The 15,377-nt window shown below is 32.5% G+C and overlaps 1 protein-coding gene across 4 annotated transcripts in view; it reads right to left on the bottom strand.

The window, feature by feature from the left end:
• Nucleotides 1–15,377, bottom strand: part of Arhgap12 (Rho GTPase activating protein 12) — a 102,509-nt gene that overhangs the window by 20,626 nt on the left and 66,506 nt on the right. For 2 of the 4 annotated variants that reach the window (XM_015483475.2, XM_015483476.2), the window contains 3 exons: nt 12,307–12,432; nt 8,435–8,509; nt 1,377–1,438 (listed from right to left, as the gene is read on the bottom strand). In XM_015483475.2, the coding sequence (XP_015338961.1) occupies nt 1,377–1,438; nt 8,435–8,509; nt 12,307–12,432 (263 nt within the window). The remainder of the gene's footprint in view (nt 1–1,376; nt 1,439–8,434; nt 8,510–12,306; nt 12,433–15,377) is intronic. The other 2 variants (XM_048809098.1, XM_015483477.2) reach the window with 1 other exon arrangement.

Raw genomic sequence — 15,377 nt, 5'->3', positions numbered from 1 at the left:
AATGGATGCTGATTTTACAAAACAGTATTTCAAAAAAAGTGGGACATCTAAAAGACTAATTATCATAAGGGGAGGAGGATAAAATAAAAAGCAGAGAAAGCAGCCAAAGAGTTACGTATACTTCATATAGTCAAAATAGAGAAAAAGGAAAGATCCGTTTCATAAATGAATTCTACCAAGGAACAGTCTGAGGAACACATACTGCTTATAAAGCTATTTCAGAGCATTTACAACTTCCAACAGCAATCTGGCAAAAACAGTTCAATTAAAACCCCCAAAATTCAACTGCTTGGAAATTTAAAATTCTTTAACAGACTGATTTCATTTTGACTATAAAATCACATCATTTTAGATGATTTCAAAGTGGGGTAGGGGCATGAGTGTGGTGGCACATGCCTATAAGCCCAGTATCTCAGGAGGCTGAAGTAGGAGGATCTTGAGTTCAAAGCCAGACTCAGCAACTTAGGGAAGTCCTATGCAACTCAGCAAGACCCTGTTTCTAAATAACATATAAAAAATAACTAGGAATGTGGCTCAATGGTTAAGCACCCCTGGTTTCAAACCCTAATACCAAACAAACCAACCAACCCTATATGGTACTGGCAAATTGTGTGGAAAAAATACACTGCTACGGGGGGCAGGAAATGATTCAATATCTCAGAGCACAATTTTATATACACTCTATCAAAGATAATGACCTTGCATATGCTATTTGTAAAAGGAACTATGCAAAATGCTATGTGTAGTCTTGTTTATAATAGCAAAAATTGTAAGTATCCTAAATGTCAACCAATACACAGTTATTACGTTCTTGCAAATAAAGGTTAAATTAACTATGACACAGTCAGATAACATAACTATATTGTAGTTAAAAATAATGTGGCAGCTGTAAATGCAATGAAATTGTCTTCAAGATAAATTGTAAAAAGACTATGTTTAAGACTTAATCTATATACATATAAACATCTACATACATATCCTATTTCTAGAGAAAAGCACTATAAAACTCATGGGACTCAGAACTGGTTGCCTTTGGAGAGAGGAACCGGTGGCTGGATGACTGACTTTTCACAGGATAAAGGACCTTTGTTTTTCACCATGTGCATTTATTGCTTACTGGGGGGAAGACAATATTCAAAGAAAGTGATATTTCCTCATAATCCTCTCCCTATTATCTCTGAATTTAATTACTTAAGAAATATGTCATGACAAAGGAAATGTTTCATACATTTCACAGCAATCTTAATTACCCTAGAAAATACATACTTAGAAATTCTTCTGAACCTTTTAATTATTTCTACTATAACAGAATTATAATTTTTCATTTATTTCAATCAGATGAATCATGTAAGAACATTAAAGATTTGTGTACTTACCGAACCTTTTTCCCATGTTCAGTAATTTTTGTTACATTTAATAATCCATATTTCTCTTGACCCTATGGAACAGAGTAGTATTGTTTATATACCATTCACACAGACAATGATGTCCAAGTTCTAATATGTGACTGAACCAAAATGGTCTGGTAGTCTAAAAATTAGCTTGAAAAAAAAGGTTAGTCAGTTAAGACGCTTCGTTCTAGAATACATTAATAATATGGTTATCCTAATACGTAAAGTTATTTTCAGTAATCTTATAATTAGACATTTCCTCTTTTTTAAGTCATAGAAGCCAGTAGGTGCTTTGCTATCAAGTTGGATTTTCACATGAATAAGTCAACACTTGGAAAACAATTTACATTTTCTTATTCAAAGAAAGTGAAACGATGCAATGATGCTAAATACCACACACAACAACAGAAAATCTGAAAAATGTTCAGTTATGATAACAGATTGTAAAAATAACTAAGAACAACAAAATGCAGCTACTATTAAATAAATTACCCAAAAGTAAGTGGTACTCTGTATAGAATTGGCTTTAATGTGGCATAAAAATCTCAGTGTTTCATTAAATACACCACATGGTGAACTGAGCTTTGAAAAAACTAGATTAGCTAACTGATGCCAAAAATGGTGACACAAGCTTTATCATCAGATTCTATAAAGGCAAAAGCCATTATACCAATTAAATGTTACCTTAAAATTCTTCCATATTAAAATAAAAAAGCACCTTCTCACTGCCTTAGCATTTTATATTCAAATGAATTTAATCTAAATGAGTTGGTGCCTATAGTAATTATCATTAGTAAATACTTATGTGCACATGCGACAATTTTAAACTGAAACATACACATTCACATAGAAAAAACATTCTCAATTCAGAAATTGATTCTTCAGCTATATTTTTTTCAATGTATCTTAATAAGAAAATATAAATATTTTGTTAATACAGGAGACAAATGTAATATTGAGTATTTTCTCAATATATCTAAAGATAATGTTGAAAGTTTTCAGTCTTATAAAAATTCACTTTTAGATAAAGCTGAAAAATGGCTAATTTTTTTTTGTATACTAGAACTCATAAATAACCTATAGGTAGTTTGCACTATTTTTTTCCATTAAAGCATAGCTATATGCTCTCCCTAGATACTTTTCATAAGAACTCTTGTCTATCAACAAAAACTTCAGTTATACAAATTAAGAATGTAAAAGATATTAAATAAAAGCATTCTCAATTTACTGTTCCTACTCCCTTAGAAGCAGGGGGAAATCTTCAATAATATGGGAAGTAAATAACAACATTAACATGAGTGGCTAGGCACTGGTTCTGTAAACTGGAACTGGAAAGAGGCAGGAATTATGGGCATAAAAAAAGTGTCACTGCTGGGATTGTGTAAAATAAACAAAGGCAAGAAGGATATACAGGCGTCAAAACAAGAAGAAAAATAGATGACAATGTAAGGACAAGAGAGATTATCTACTTCAGGGGCTCTCACCTGGGTCAACAGATGAATGGAAAGCAGTGCAAAATTGTTCATGTATATGAACTGTTCAAAAGGGTAAAGAACTTTCACCAATTCTCAACAAAGATCAAGACCCAAGTACTAATGCTCTCAATTAAACACTCTAACTTAAACATCAATTAAAAATAAAATTTGCCATATCTGAATGTATTTAAAAAACACAAAAAAGAATGCACAATGTATTAAGTGCTATGAGAATTACATAGAAAGAGAAGGCAATCAGACACAGTTTCCTAGAAAAGCAGACCCTGGAGCTAAGGAGTAGGAGTTAGCAAGATGGAAATGACAGGAGAGGAAAATAACAAAAGGTATGCTAGATAGCCTAACATATTTGAGGGCCTCTAATTTCCCTCAAAACATGGGGTAAGATGGAGAAGTGGCAAGAAATGAGACAGTTTTGAAACAACAGACTAAGAAAAGAGTGGCAAGATTGGGAACCAACTAGAATGATATCTAATAATTACTATAAGAAATGACAAAGATCTGAACTGGTGTGATGACAGTGAGAAAAATGGGGCCAAATTTATGAGAAATTCAGAAAGCAAAGATGATAGGAACTGGATGTGAGTGTTTTGAAAAGGGAGGATTCTGGGGAAAAGGGAGGAACTTGGGAAAACACCAAGCTTGAGCAACTAGGTAGATGAAGGGACCTTGGTTGCAATGTCACTTTTCCGAGAAACTTGACCCTTCTAAAGCAGAAGTTCTTTCCTTTCTCTTAACCAGTAAGTAATCTGACATTATTTACTACTGCCCCAGTTTGATTCCCTCATTGCACTTTATCATAGACTGTATATTTATCCAAGCTTTATCCAAATTCCATACGCTGAAACCCAAGTTCCAGTGTGATGCTACTTGGAGATGGGGCCTTTGGGCAAGGGGTGGGGGGTTGGGGGGGTCTCACTGGATCATGAGGGTGGAGTCACATGATAGGAATCAGTTCCCTTGTAAAAGTAACCCCTGTCCTTTTTGCCATGAAGACAGACCAAGAAGGTACTAATCTAACAACCAAGGAGCGGGGTCTTGGCAGATACCAAATCTACCAGTGATTTGGAATTCTCCGTTTTCAGAACTGTGAAAATAAAATTTCAAATTTTAACAAGCTATCTTGTTTATAACTGCTTTTATTACAGCAGCCCAAATGGACTATGACATGCTTAATGTAAAGTTTAGTATTGTGTACTATTGTGTACATATGTTTGTCCACTGTCTATTCTATTAGGTCATAAGTTGGGATCACATCTGTTATGTTCATCAATGTATGACCAGTGCTTGGGACTGCATCTAGCATGTAGTTTGTATTCAGTATATATTCCTTGAAGTAATTTTCCAACAAGTTAATAGTGCTGTAACACGAAACAAACATAAGAGAAGGTCAGTGACATAGTAAACAAAGCCTTAACTTTTAAACACCGAAGTTTTTAAATTTAACAAAAACGCTTAAATTTGGCATATATGGATAATATGTGTTGTATATACGGTGAGAGATTTAGGGAAAATATTTCCCCAAATTACATCAATTTTTTTTTTAAATTTCATACTACCTAATATACTTTTACTGTAAAATATAATTCAAAATCAACAAATGTATTTGTTTCTTACTGAAATAACACCATAAAAACATCTTAGAGCTTGTAAAATATGCCCAAATTTATACTTTAATATGGTAGCTGTTTGATACTACAAAGTGAACTTCATATTGAAAATAAGCAAAAATATTTTAATAAGGACTAGCCAACTACAGTTAAATTTTAACAAACAAGTTTGTAATATAATTATCCTGTCCTAAAAAGGCAGAAAATAAATTAATCTTAATTAATTTGACAAAAATTTGAATTCAAAGGTTCATGACCACTTTGCAGGCTCCAAAATTTCGAATCAACACTACATTCATTTAGTGAAATAAACATTTCCTAAAGTAGGCTGAAAACTACTAGTACCAAAATCCATACAGGTCATCAAAATCCTTACCTTTGGTCAGTCATGTAATAAGATTCTTTTTATACATAATAACCAAACTTGCACAAGGATATAGTGCTGAAAGAAAATCAGTGTGATGAGCCTTGCAGTACAGGTAAATCCACAGGGACAGAATGCAGGCTAGTGGTTATGAAGGGCAGGGGAATAGGAGAAGGGATGATTATAAGGCGTATGGGTTTCCTTTTGGGGTGATGAAAATGTCCTGTAACCAGATAGAGGTAATAGTTGCTACAGTTACATCCACTGTGAATATACTGGATCCCATGGGACTGTGCACTTTAAAATGGTTGATGGTTAATTTTATGTTATTTTTAAAACAATAAAAAAAATCTAAGGTCCAGTTTATAAAAAAAATATTTATAAAAAAGTTAAATATTCAAATCACATTTTAAAAAGTCATTAGAATAAGTAATATTCAATGAAAGAAACGGCAAATTTGTCTGTTAATAGTCTTTTAATTTAAAAGTGTTGAAATGTGCTTTTCTCCAAAATGGTTAATACATTTTAATACTATAATTGGAAGGCAAAATCAAAAGCTCAAGTTTCCAAATTATTCAGTAGAACAAATTATACAACTTTATTCAGCATTCAGTAATCGGGACCTTTTTAAGTGCACACTCTCACAGGCACACTGGGACAAATAAAGAACAGCTTCTTAGGTCAACCCACAGAAGCCTATTTAATCCATACTGTAGAAAAATAAATTATTAATATTTTAAGAAGCTTATACACTGCCTATTTAAAAAAGATTTTAAGAGACTATGAAAATAATAATGCTTATGTAAAAACCAAAAATATAAATTTTGTTTAATTACAGGAGATTGAAGAGGTACATGGACAATTTGCTCAGATTTTTAAGGTGACATCAGGTACTTAACTGGATAACTGGATATGGTACACCTTTCACTTCTAAATTTGTAATTTCCTTTTTCTTATCATTAAGCCTTTATCCAAACCCATATTTTAATTTACAAAGAAAGAGGAAGAAAATGTCTCCTGTACTAATTGGATAAGAGTAGGAGGGGCAAGACTAGGTCACAAAGCAAGCAGAGAGGAGGGAACCTGAGGGTACAGGGAGGAAAGACAAATCTAACGGGCAAAAGACTAGATGAGGGAGGCTAAGACAAAATGGGGGAAGAGAAGCATCCAGGAAGGAAACAATGCCATTTGTTTATGTGAAAAAGAATGGCCTTTGGCCATATAAGAAGCACTGGTGAGGTAGTTCCCTGTGATGGCCATCAGAGGGTACCATGAGTCCAGGAAGGTCTTCAGAAAATGGATAAAAAGGTGAGGAAATAATTTGTAAACAGTCCTATGAAACGTCACGTAGAAGATTTATAACTGCCTAGAAATTCCTTTTTATCAAGATGTATCTATGAAAGAGAAATTGTATATTACCTTTATTTAAAATAAATTATAAAGGATTTTTAAATTTTTTTTCCCATATGAACTGACCGATTAAAAGTATTATAGTAACAATGTGCCTTAGATTCATAACAGTAATCCTTTGGCAAAACTAAAATCATGTTTATGTACCTAACATTGTGTTAGATAACACAAAAAATAAAGAGTAAAAAAAACATGTACCTCCTATCTATCTAGTAGAGAGACTTGGGGTACATGAAATAACTTGTATTTATTCAATGCAATACATGACTTAGGAGTTCAGAAATAAAGAGGAGACCATTTTTATTCCATGAGACTAGTCTGGCATGGCCTCCTAAAAGAGTGAGTTTTTGAAGAGGTACAGGATTTGGCTCCATGTACAGAAAAGCCAATGTCCATCCCACACAGGGAGATTGCTTGAGCCAATCTTAGAAATGTGTTTTTTTTTTAAGCTTTAGATATACTAATTAACCTGATTTGATCATTACTCAAAGTATACTTTGAACATCACACTGTATCCAATAAATATCTAACTAGTAAGTACTAATTAAAAATAAGAAAATGTGTACAATGTGAATAGGGACCACAAAGACTGTGATGAATTAAAAAAGAATGTGAAAGGTTATCTGGGAAACCTTTACCTCTAAGAAATCTAAAGTCTGATTAAAAAATAATAAGTCTATCATAATTTCATAAAATGGGAAAGTAAAAATAAAAATGTCTTTTAAAAAGCTTTAGTTTCATCTATTCATTCAACGAATATTTACTGAGAAGTTATTATATGACCCTGTAGTAGGTAACTGCAGACACTCTGTTCCAAAAGATGACACTAACAGAGAGTCAGAGTTCCTATAGGATAGAAGTAGTGAAAAGAGTTACTCCTTTTTAATGAAATCAACTAAAGTATAATTTAATTCTAAAAGAGAATCATAGGAAAACCTCATCTAATCTAGAGGATTAGAATAAAATTCTCTGAAGAAGCAAAGTTTGAATTGAACCCTAATAAATTGACCAGACAAAGATGTGAGAAAGAAATAGTCGGTGGGCAGAGGAAACAGCAAGTTTAACAGCCTGGAGATGAAAAGCAGGCTCCCTGGAGGGACCGAAAAAAGATAGTGAAGCAAGAGGAAAATAAGCAAGAAGATGAGGGTACGAGATGAGGCTGGAGAAGCAGTCAAAAGCCAGAGCTTGCACAGTCTTCTTGACCTAAGTTAAGAAATTTACACTTGGGCTGGGGATGTGGCTCAAGCGGTAGCGCACTCGCCTGGCATGTGTGCGGCCCGGGTTCGATCCTCAACACCACATACAAACAAAGATGTTATGTCTGCCAAAAACTAAAAAATAAATATCAAAAAAAAAAATTTCTCTTTCTCTCTCTCTCCAAAAAAAAAAAAAAAAAAAAAAAAAAAAAAAAATAGAAAAAGAAATTTACACTTAATTCTAAAAGAACAAGGAAGCCAACAAAGGGCAATAGCAAGATCAGCACGACAAGGCAGACTGTGAGTGAATGAAATGAGAGATTGAGTAAAACTCTGTTCAAGTTAGATGGGTGTCAGAAGAGAATTTGAAGGAAAATTTACAATAGAGACACATATCAACAATATTCATCCGGCACCGACTGAAAATGAACTTTACAGCACAGAAAAAGAAGGGTGTCTATGCTCATTAGAAGTGGGGGAATATGCATCTTACCTTAGACTGCTGGTCTGAGGTAAAAAGGGAGGGGGTGTGTGTGTGTGTGTGTGTGTGTGTCTGTCTGTCTTTCCTCCTCATCCCCAGTACTGGGGTTGAACACAGGAGTGTTTTACCACTGAGCCACAACTCCTTTTTATTTTAAGATGGGTTTTGCTATGTTGCCAAGATTGGCCTCTAACTCGATCTTCCTGCCTCAGCCTGGAATTACAGGCATGTGCCACTGTATCCAGAAGAAAAGTATAATTCAATAGCATCCTCTGAGAATTTTTATATTTATTTTTAAAAACCAAATATAAATTTGTCACTTAAAAATATGGTATATAAATTAATCATGGTTTATTTTGTACAAAAGGGGGCTTTCCTACCGATAAAATGCCAAGATACATTTAAACATTATATTTAGAGAAAACTGATTTACTGAAACTAATTGAAATAACTGAACTATATTATACTGTAAGTTTCTATCATACTAACTGGATCTTGGTGCTTTGGTGAAGAGGGAGAAGATTCATTTTCAGGAAAGCAGGGTTTTGAGGCACTTGGAGATTCCTACAAGAAATAAGTAATGAAAAAAGTTACTCTACTTATATAAATCTATTTTTCCCTGTACTCATAATGGGAGAGCTTCATAAAGCAGTTGAGAAAAAATTTTTCCTTGTTATTTTACCTTCCTAAATTCACCTTTAAAACTCATAGGATACTGATTTGAAAACTACAGGTATCTATGAAACACAGAAAATTTATAGCAATTAGTTTAATTAATTAAAATAATGGTCAAGGAATTACTCAAAACAAATGACGCATATTGGCTTAAAATTATGATTTTACATACCAGTTTGAATTTTTTTTCCCCCAGTACTGAGGTTGAACCCAGGGACCCACACATGCTAGGCAAGTGTTCTAACACGGAGCTACATTTCCAGGCTTTTTAAAGTTTATTGTGAGACAGGGTCTTGCTAGGTTGGCCAGGCTATCCTCAAACTTTTGATCCTCCTGCTTTCGCCTTCCAAGTAACTGGAGTCATAAGTATGCACTACCATACCCAACTGAATTAACTATATTTAAAATAACTAAAATCTAAACTCCTGTGGATAAATATATATTGGTCACCAAACCAACTTGATGTTGATATGGTAGGTGTAAATATCCATAGGAATACTTGGTAACTGCCAAAATGAAATTTTACTTTAGTCACTAATAGCTATATGAGAAATTAAATTAAATTCCTATTAGTAAAGTAATTTATAGCTAGTTTCCCAATGATTAGAAATGAGCAAGATTAAAAATAGGTAAAGACAAAATCTAAGACTGAAAGATTAATAACTCAAAAGGAAAAATATTTTAATGTCCAAGCCTACAATATCTCAAGAGCAAACCAGGAGCTGGGCATGGTGGCACATAACGGTAATTCCAGTGATTTAGAAGGGATGAGGCAGGAAGATTACAGGTGTCAGTCTAGCCTTAGCAACTTAGTGAGACTCCGTCATAAAGTAAAAACTAAAAAGACTAGGGAAGTAGCTCAGTGGTAAAGCTCCCTTGAGTTCAATTCCCAGTACAAACAAACAAACCAATAGGATATGTTTAATAAGAAGACTTGGTCAAAATTAAAAATAGTATGCATTTCTCCTACAGATGTTTACAGGATGATTCATGGAAGATAAAACTGAAAACTTTTTTGGCAGCATTTAAATTTTCTCCATTCTCATCTAGATGCTTTGAATAATTTTAGGAAAAAAAGAGAATCAGAAAAACCATTTACTAATTTGTTATCAATTTTTATGTCAAGCCAAACAACTCCTTCAAATATTCATCTCCAAATTTCTATCATTCCAGTTTTCTGTGCTTATGAAACTAGAAAAGGCATTGACAATATATCAGAATTTGCTTTAATTAACAATGCAAAAACCATTAATTCCACACAACAATGAAAGTTCACAGGGAAACCTTTGAAGGGATAATTTACAAATCAAGCCCAAGGCCCACACTATCAATGGAGAAAATATTAAGATCTACAAAAATGTCTTTACAAGAAGGAATTAAACTTATTGTCCAAATCTCATTTAGACTCATTTTTTTCTGACATTCTCAGATCAATTTCTTGCCTTCTACAAGAGTATTTATTATTAAAGAAGTCTGAGAAAAAGGAAAGATTCACTAACTAGAAAATAAGTAACTGAATAAAATGAAAGGTATTTCCGATTTGTTTTTTTAAAGCATTGTCAGTCCTATAGAAATAAAACCCACAAATGAAGTAGTGATGTACGCATAACAATTATAAACATAAAACAATTCTACACTTATACATTTATATGTGTGTATAAATGTCTTAGTTATTTACAAATAACAGTTTTAGTAATAACCATACATAAGCAGAAACAAAAAAGATACACTCACACATATACACAGTCATACACACACCTACCTCCTCCTCCAAGGTTATCTCCCAGATTAATTAAGACCTTTGTTTTTGTAACACTTGCTATACAATATTAAGTTTATTTGATTATATTTCAAATAACATATACTCTCATCCCTTATTACATATTAGCTAGTTTGCTCTAGTTTAGTCCCTTTTTTCATAACTTCAAAGTCTGCCCTATTTTTAAATAGAAGAATTTACTTATTGAAGCAATTAGCTACGAATTCGTTTACAAAGAGTAAGATGAGGGGCAAAGACATTTCTATTAAAAATAAGTAATTTCTGGTCTCAAGACAATCATATTCTTGAAAAAGGAAATAGAATTTCATACAAGTTGTTTTAAGAAATAGATGGAAAATAAATCCCAAGGGAGATTTAAATAAAGAAACTTTAAGTACATATCACCAAATAACCATCTATCTTATTTCTTCTAGTCTGAAGAGGCAGTGGAGGTAGTTTAACCATGGCTTTTGCCCTCAGTATTATATGTGATGTTTAAGAATTTCTATATACTCTGAATAGTAATCTGATTAGTTGATTGAATTTATCTATTACAAGTCTCCAGAAATTTTACCTGCCTAGGCTAATCTCAATCCTAAAAGTATTTTTAAGCCTGTGTTCAATACAGACTCAAGAAGGACATTCTTTAAAATGCTCTACATTCAATTGCATAACATCCCTACTTCATTGTTGTTCTTTAATTCCATCTTATAAACACAGAATGTGAGTAGATTATTTCTGTAGCTCCACAAGTCTACTTTGTAACACGCAAAGACTAATTTTATATAGTCACTTGTAATACCAAAATACTACACTTGTTTTGACTGAGCAATTGAAATCAATTTTTTATACAGGATTTAAAACTAGAAGTATCCAAATACAAAGAAATACGCCTTACAATTTCTTTCTTTCTTTTTTTTTCACCTTAAAAATGCAGGGAAAAATACAGAAAACCTGTTAATACTACAAGAGAAGCCTGACAGCTTTAAGGAAAAAAAAAGTCTTCAATGACAAGTATCTTTTAAAAATAATATATTTGGGGCTGGGGATGTGGCTCCGGTAGCACGCTCGCCTGACATGAGTGCGGCCCGGGTTCAATCCTCAGCACCACATACAAACAAAGATGTTGTGTCTGCCGAAAACTGAAAAATAAATATTGAAATTTTCTCTCTCTCTCTTTAAAAAAAAATAAATAAAAATAAAAATAATATATTTAATTTGGGGATGTTACCACTGCCTTTGCATTTTCCACTGGTGTATCTGGGCGTACTAAGTGCCGAAACCATATTATAAAGATTTAAGTCCTTTGTGCTGTTTGCACCAAAATTCATCCCCTATGTGAAACAGAAAACACCACTTCTCAGCAACAGAGGACATCATTTCTCAGACTGATAAAAGAAGTACTTTGTGCACATAGCATTTAGGGAAACAAAACGGAGTAGGATTCCAGTAGAAAATTAATATGAAATCACCTAGAGACTAAAGACATACAAGGGTAACAGAAGTTTGACCTGAAAATGAGAGGAGCAAAAAAATTTGTCACCTACTGGGTTCAAATGTATAAAGCGTGTGTGTATATACATATACACAACTATTAATCCACAGAGAAGTCAATCCATTGCACAAAAATGTAAAAACTCAAGTCCAAAACCTATTCCATGACAAACTGATACTAAATATATGAAAATCGTCACTAAGGCAGACAATTTAATTAAGAAGAAGATAATACAGTTACATTTTATCGCATGTGCAGATCAAAAGCTTAAGTTAGTTCAATAGAAATCAAATATTTTAGCAAAAATCATATTTAGCAACAGAAATATTACATAAAATGAAATATTACTAAAAATGGTTAAACTCACTGCACAATATAATGCACAAAGATCTTGCCAAAATTCTCAATCAGATCTCCCCCTAAAAATCCTACCTTGTCATTGGTGTCCAATACAATGGTGCTATGTCTCCACTTTGTTAATACTATTGGTTCTTGCAGCCGCCTGTCCAAGCTCCTACTTTTAATTATTTCTCTTTGCTGCTGGGCTGAAGGATTGTACTAAAGAAAACAAAATTTACTTCATAAATAGAAACAAAAGCAGAATCTAAATATGCTGGTTCCAAATAACACATGACTACTAGGCGGACTTCAACATATGATACCACCATAAATAAATTTTTCAGGTTCAGTTTTCTTATCTTTGACTAGCGCTATAATACAACTGAGAAGATTATAGATTTGGGTAGTGAAGAGACTCAGTTTACTGTTATAAAAGATCTTTTATAAAATATCTAATCTAAATTTTTCTCAATTGCAAAAAACAGATTCAACAGAAACATCATCTCATTCATAGAGTTGCTCTAAAGAGTAAACAAAGCATAAAAATGTATAAATATTTCCCTGGCAGTATATTCTCAATAAATATTATTTGTCATAATTTATAAAAGAATGTCACTGGACAAACTTATTTTTAAGGTTACTTTTTACTTGAATTTAACTTTTGGTTTAAGTTTTTAAAATCATGCTTCAATATACACAATAGTATTCATATATTTAAGAGTTTTGCATTAAAGCACATAATTTTATAAGACAAACACACAATTTTATAAAATATAGATATGAAGAAAAAGACAGGCCCCAAGACAGAAATAATGAATAACTTCAATACCCCACTTTAACCAACAAATAGATCAACAAAAAAAAAGGTCAACAGAGAAACATAACAGCTAATTTGTACTGTAAAAATGGGCTTATTAGACATCTACACAATATTTCATCCAACAGCTGCAAAATACACATTCTTTTCATTAGCACATGGAACTGTTTCCAAAAGAGACCACATATTAGGTCACAAAGCAAAGTCTTTAATTTTTTTTTTTTAAACTGAAATAATTTCTTGCTATTTACTTATTTGATCACAACAGATGAACAATAGCAAAAGAAACTGCAAAAATTATACAAACACATGGAAACTGGAAACTGAACAACATAATATTTTTTAAAAAAGCAGGTCACTACAGGTTATTAAAGAAATCAGGAAATTTAAAAATTCCTTGAATCAAATGAAAATGGAAACATAACATAACAGAACCTGATGGATACAGTGAAAGCAGTACTAAAAAGAGAGTTTTATAGAAATGAGTGCCTACATAAAAAAAAAAAAATAGAGATCTCAAATATATAATGTAATAATATATCTCACAGTCTTAGGAAAACAAGAACAAACCAATCACAAATTAGTAAACAAATAATAAAGATCAAAGCAGAAATCAATGAAATAGAGATAAAATTTAAAGCATCAATGAAACAGAGCTGGTTCTTTGAAGAGATAAACAAAATTGACAAACCTTTAGCTAAATTAACCAAAAAGAGAGAGAAGACATAAATAAAATTAAATCTGAAAAGAAAATACTACAACAGATAGCACTAAAATTCAAAGGTTCATTTGGGAATATACTGAAAAACTATATGACAAATTGGAAAACCTAGAAGAAATGGACAAATTTCTAGACACATATGACCTACCAAAATTGAATCAAGAGGATAAAAAACACCTAATAGATCAATAGCAAGTAATGTGATTAAAGAAGTAATAAAGCTGCTCAACGAAGAAGAGACCAGGACCAAATGAACTCACTACTGAATTTTACCAGACTAACACCACTGATCTTTAAACTATTCTATAAAATGGAAAGGATAAAATCATTCCAAACTCATCCTCCAAAGCCATTATTAACCTTTTTTCAAAACCTGGTAAACACACACACACACACACACACACACACAGAAGGAGGGAACCATTTCTGAACCCAGATATAAAAATTCTCAATAAAACACTTATAAACCAAACTCAACAAATTAAAAAAAAATCAGACACCTTGATCAAGTTGGTTTCATTCCAGGGATGCAAGGATGGTTCAGTATATACAAATAAACAAGCATAACATAGCACATAAATAAAAATCTTACGATCACCTCACTAGGTGCATAAAAAGCCTCTGAAAAAAACTCAACATCCCTTCATGATAAACATCCTGAATAAATTAGGCACAGAAGGATCATTCCTCAACATAATAAAGGTTATATACAACAAACCCATAGCCAATATCATACTACAAGGGGAAGTCTTGCTACTCTTACTTAATAATGTACTAGACATTTTAAGCAGAGCAATTGCACACAAAAAGAAATAAAATAGGAAAAGAGGAAGTCAATTCATCCTGTATGCTGATCATATGATTCTATATATGGAAATTTCTAAAAAGACTTCACCAAAAGATATTTAGAATTGATAAACAAATTGAATAAAGTAGCAGGATACAAAATCAACACAAAAAAATTAGTAGCTTTTCCAAATAAATTGCTGAAAATAAAATCAGGAAACTATCCATTCCATTCAAAATAGCCACAAAATCAATTAGTTAATTAATTAAATACCAAGGAATAAACCTCACTAAGGAGGTGAAAAAACATCTACAATAAAAACTACAAAACACCCAAAGAAGAAATTAAAGAAGACACCAGAAGATGGAAAGACCTCCCATGTTTATGAATTCAGAGAACTGATATTATTGAATATGGCCATACTACTCAAAGTGTTCTACATATTCAATGCAATCCCCATCAAAATACCAATGAACAAGATAAAACCAGAGAATTAGGGAAAACAATCCTAAAATCCATATGGAAACATAAAAGATCCCAAATAGCCAAGGCAATCCTGAACAGAAAGAGTAATACAGGAGGCACCACACTACCTGATTTCAAAACATACTACAGAACAACAGTAACAAAAACAGCATGGCTCTGGTGGGGAAAAAAAAAACAACAAAAAAAAAAACATATACAGACCAAAGCAATAGGATAGATGACCCAGAAACAAATCTATGCATTGCATCTTTAGCCAACGGATCCTTGACAAAAATGCCAAAAACATTCAATGGAGAAAGGACAGCCTTTTCAACATACGTTGCAGAAGACAAGCATATATATATATATATATA

The sequence above is a fragment of the Marmota marmota genome, unplaced genomic scaffold (assembly GCF_001458135.2).
Source record: "Marmota marmota marmota unplaced genomic scaffold, marMar, whole genome shotgun sequence".
NCBI lineage: Eukaryota > Metazoa > Chordata > Mammalia > Rodentia > Sciuridae > Marmota > Marmota marmota.
The sequence above is the reverse complement of the archived record's forward strand: the minus strand, read 5'-3'. Positions and strand labels throughout refer to the sequence as shown.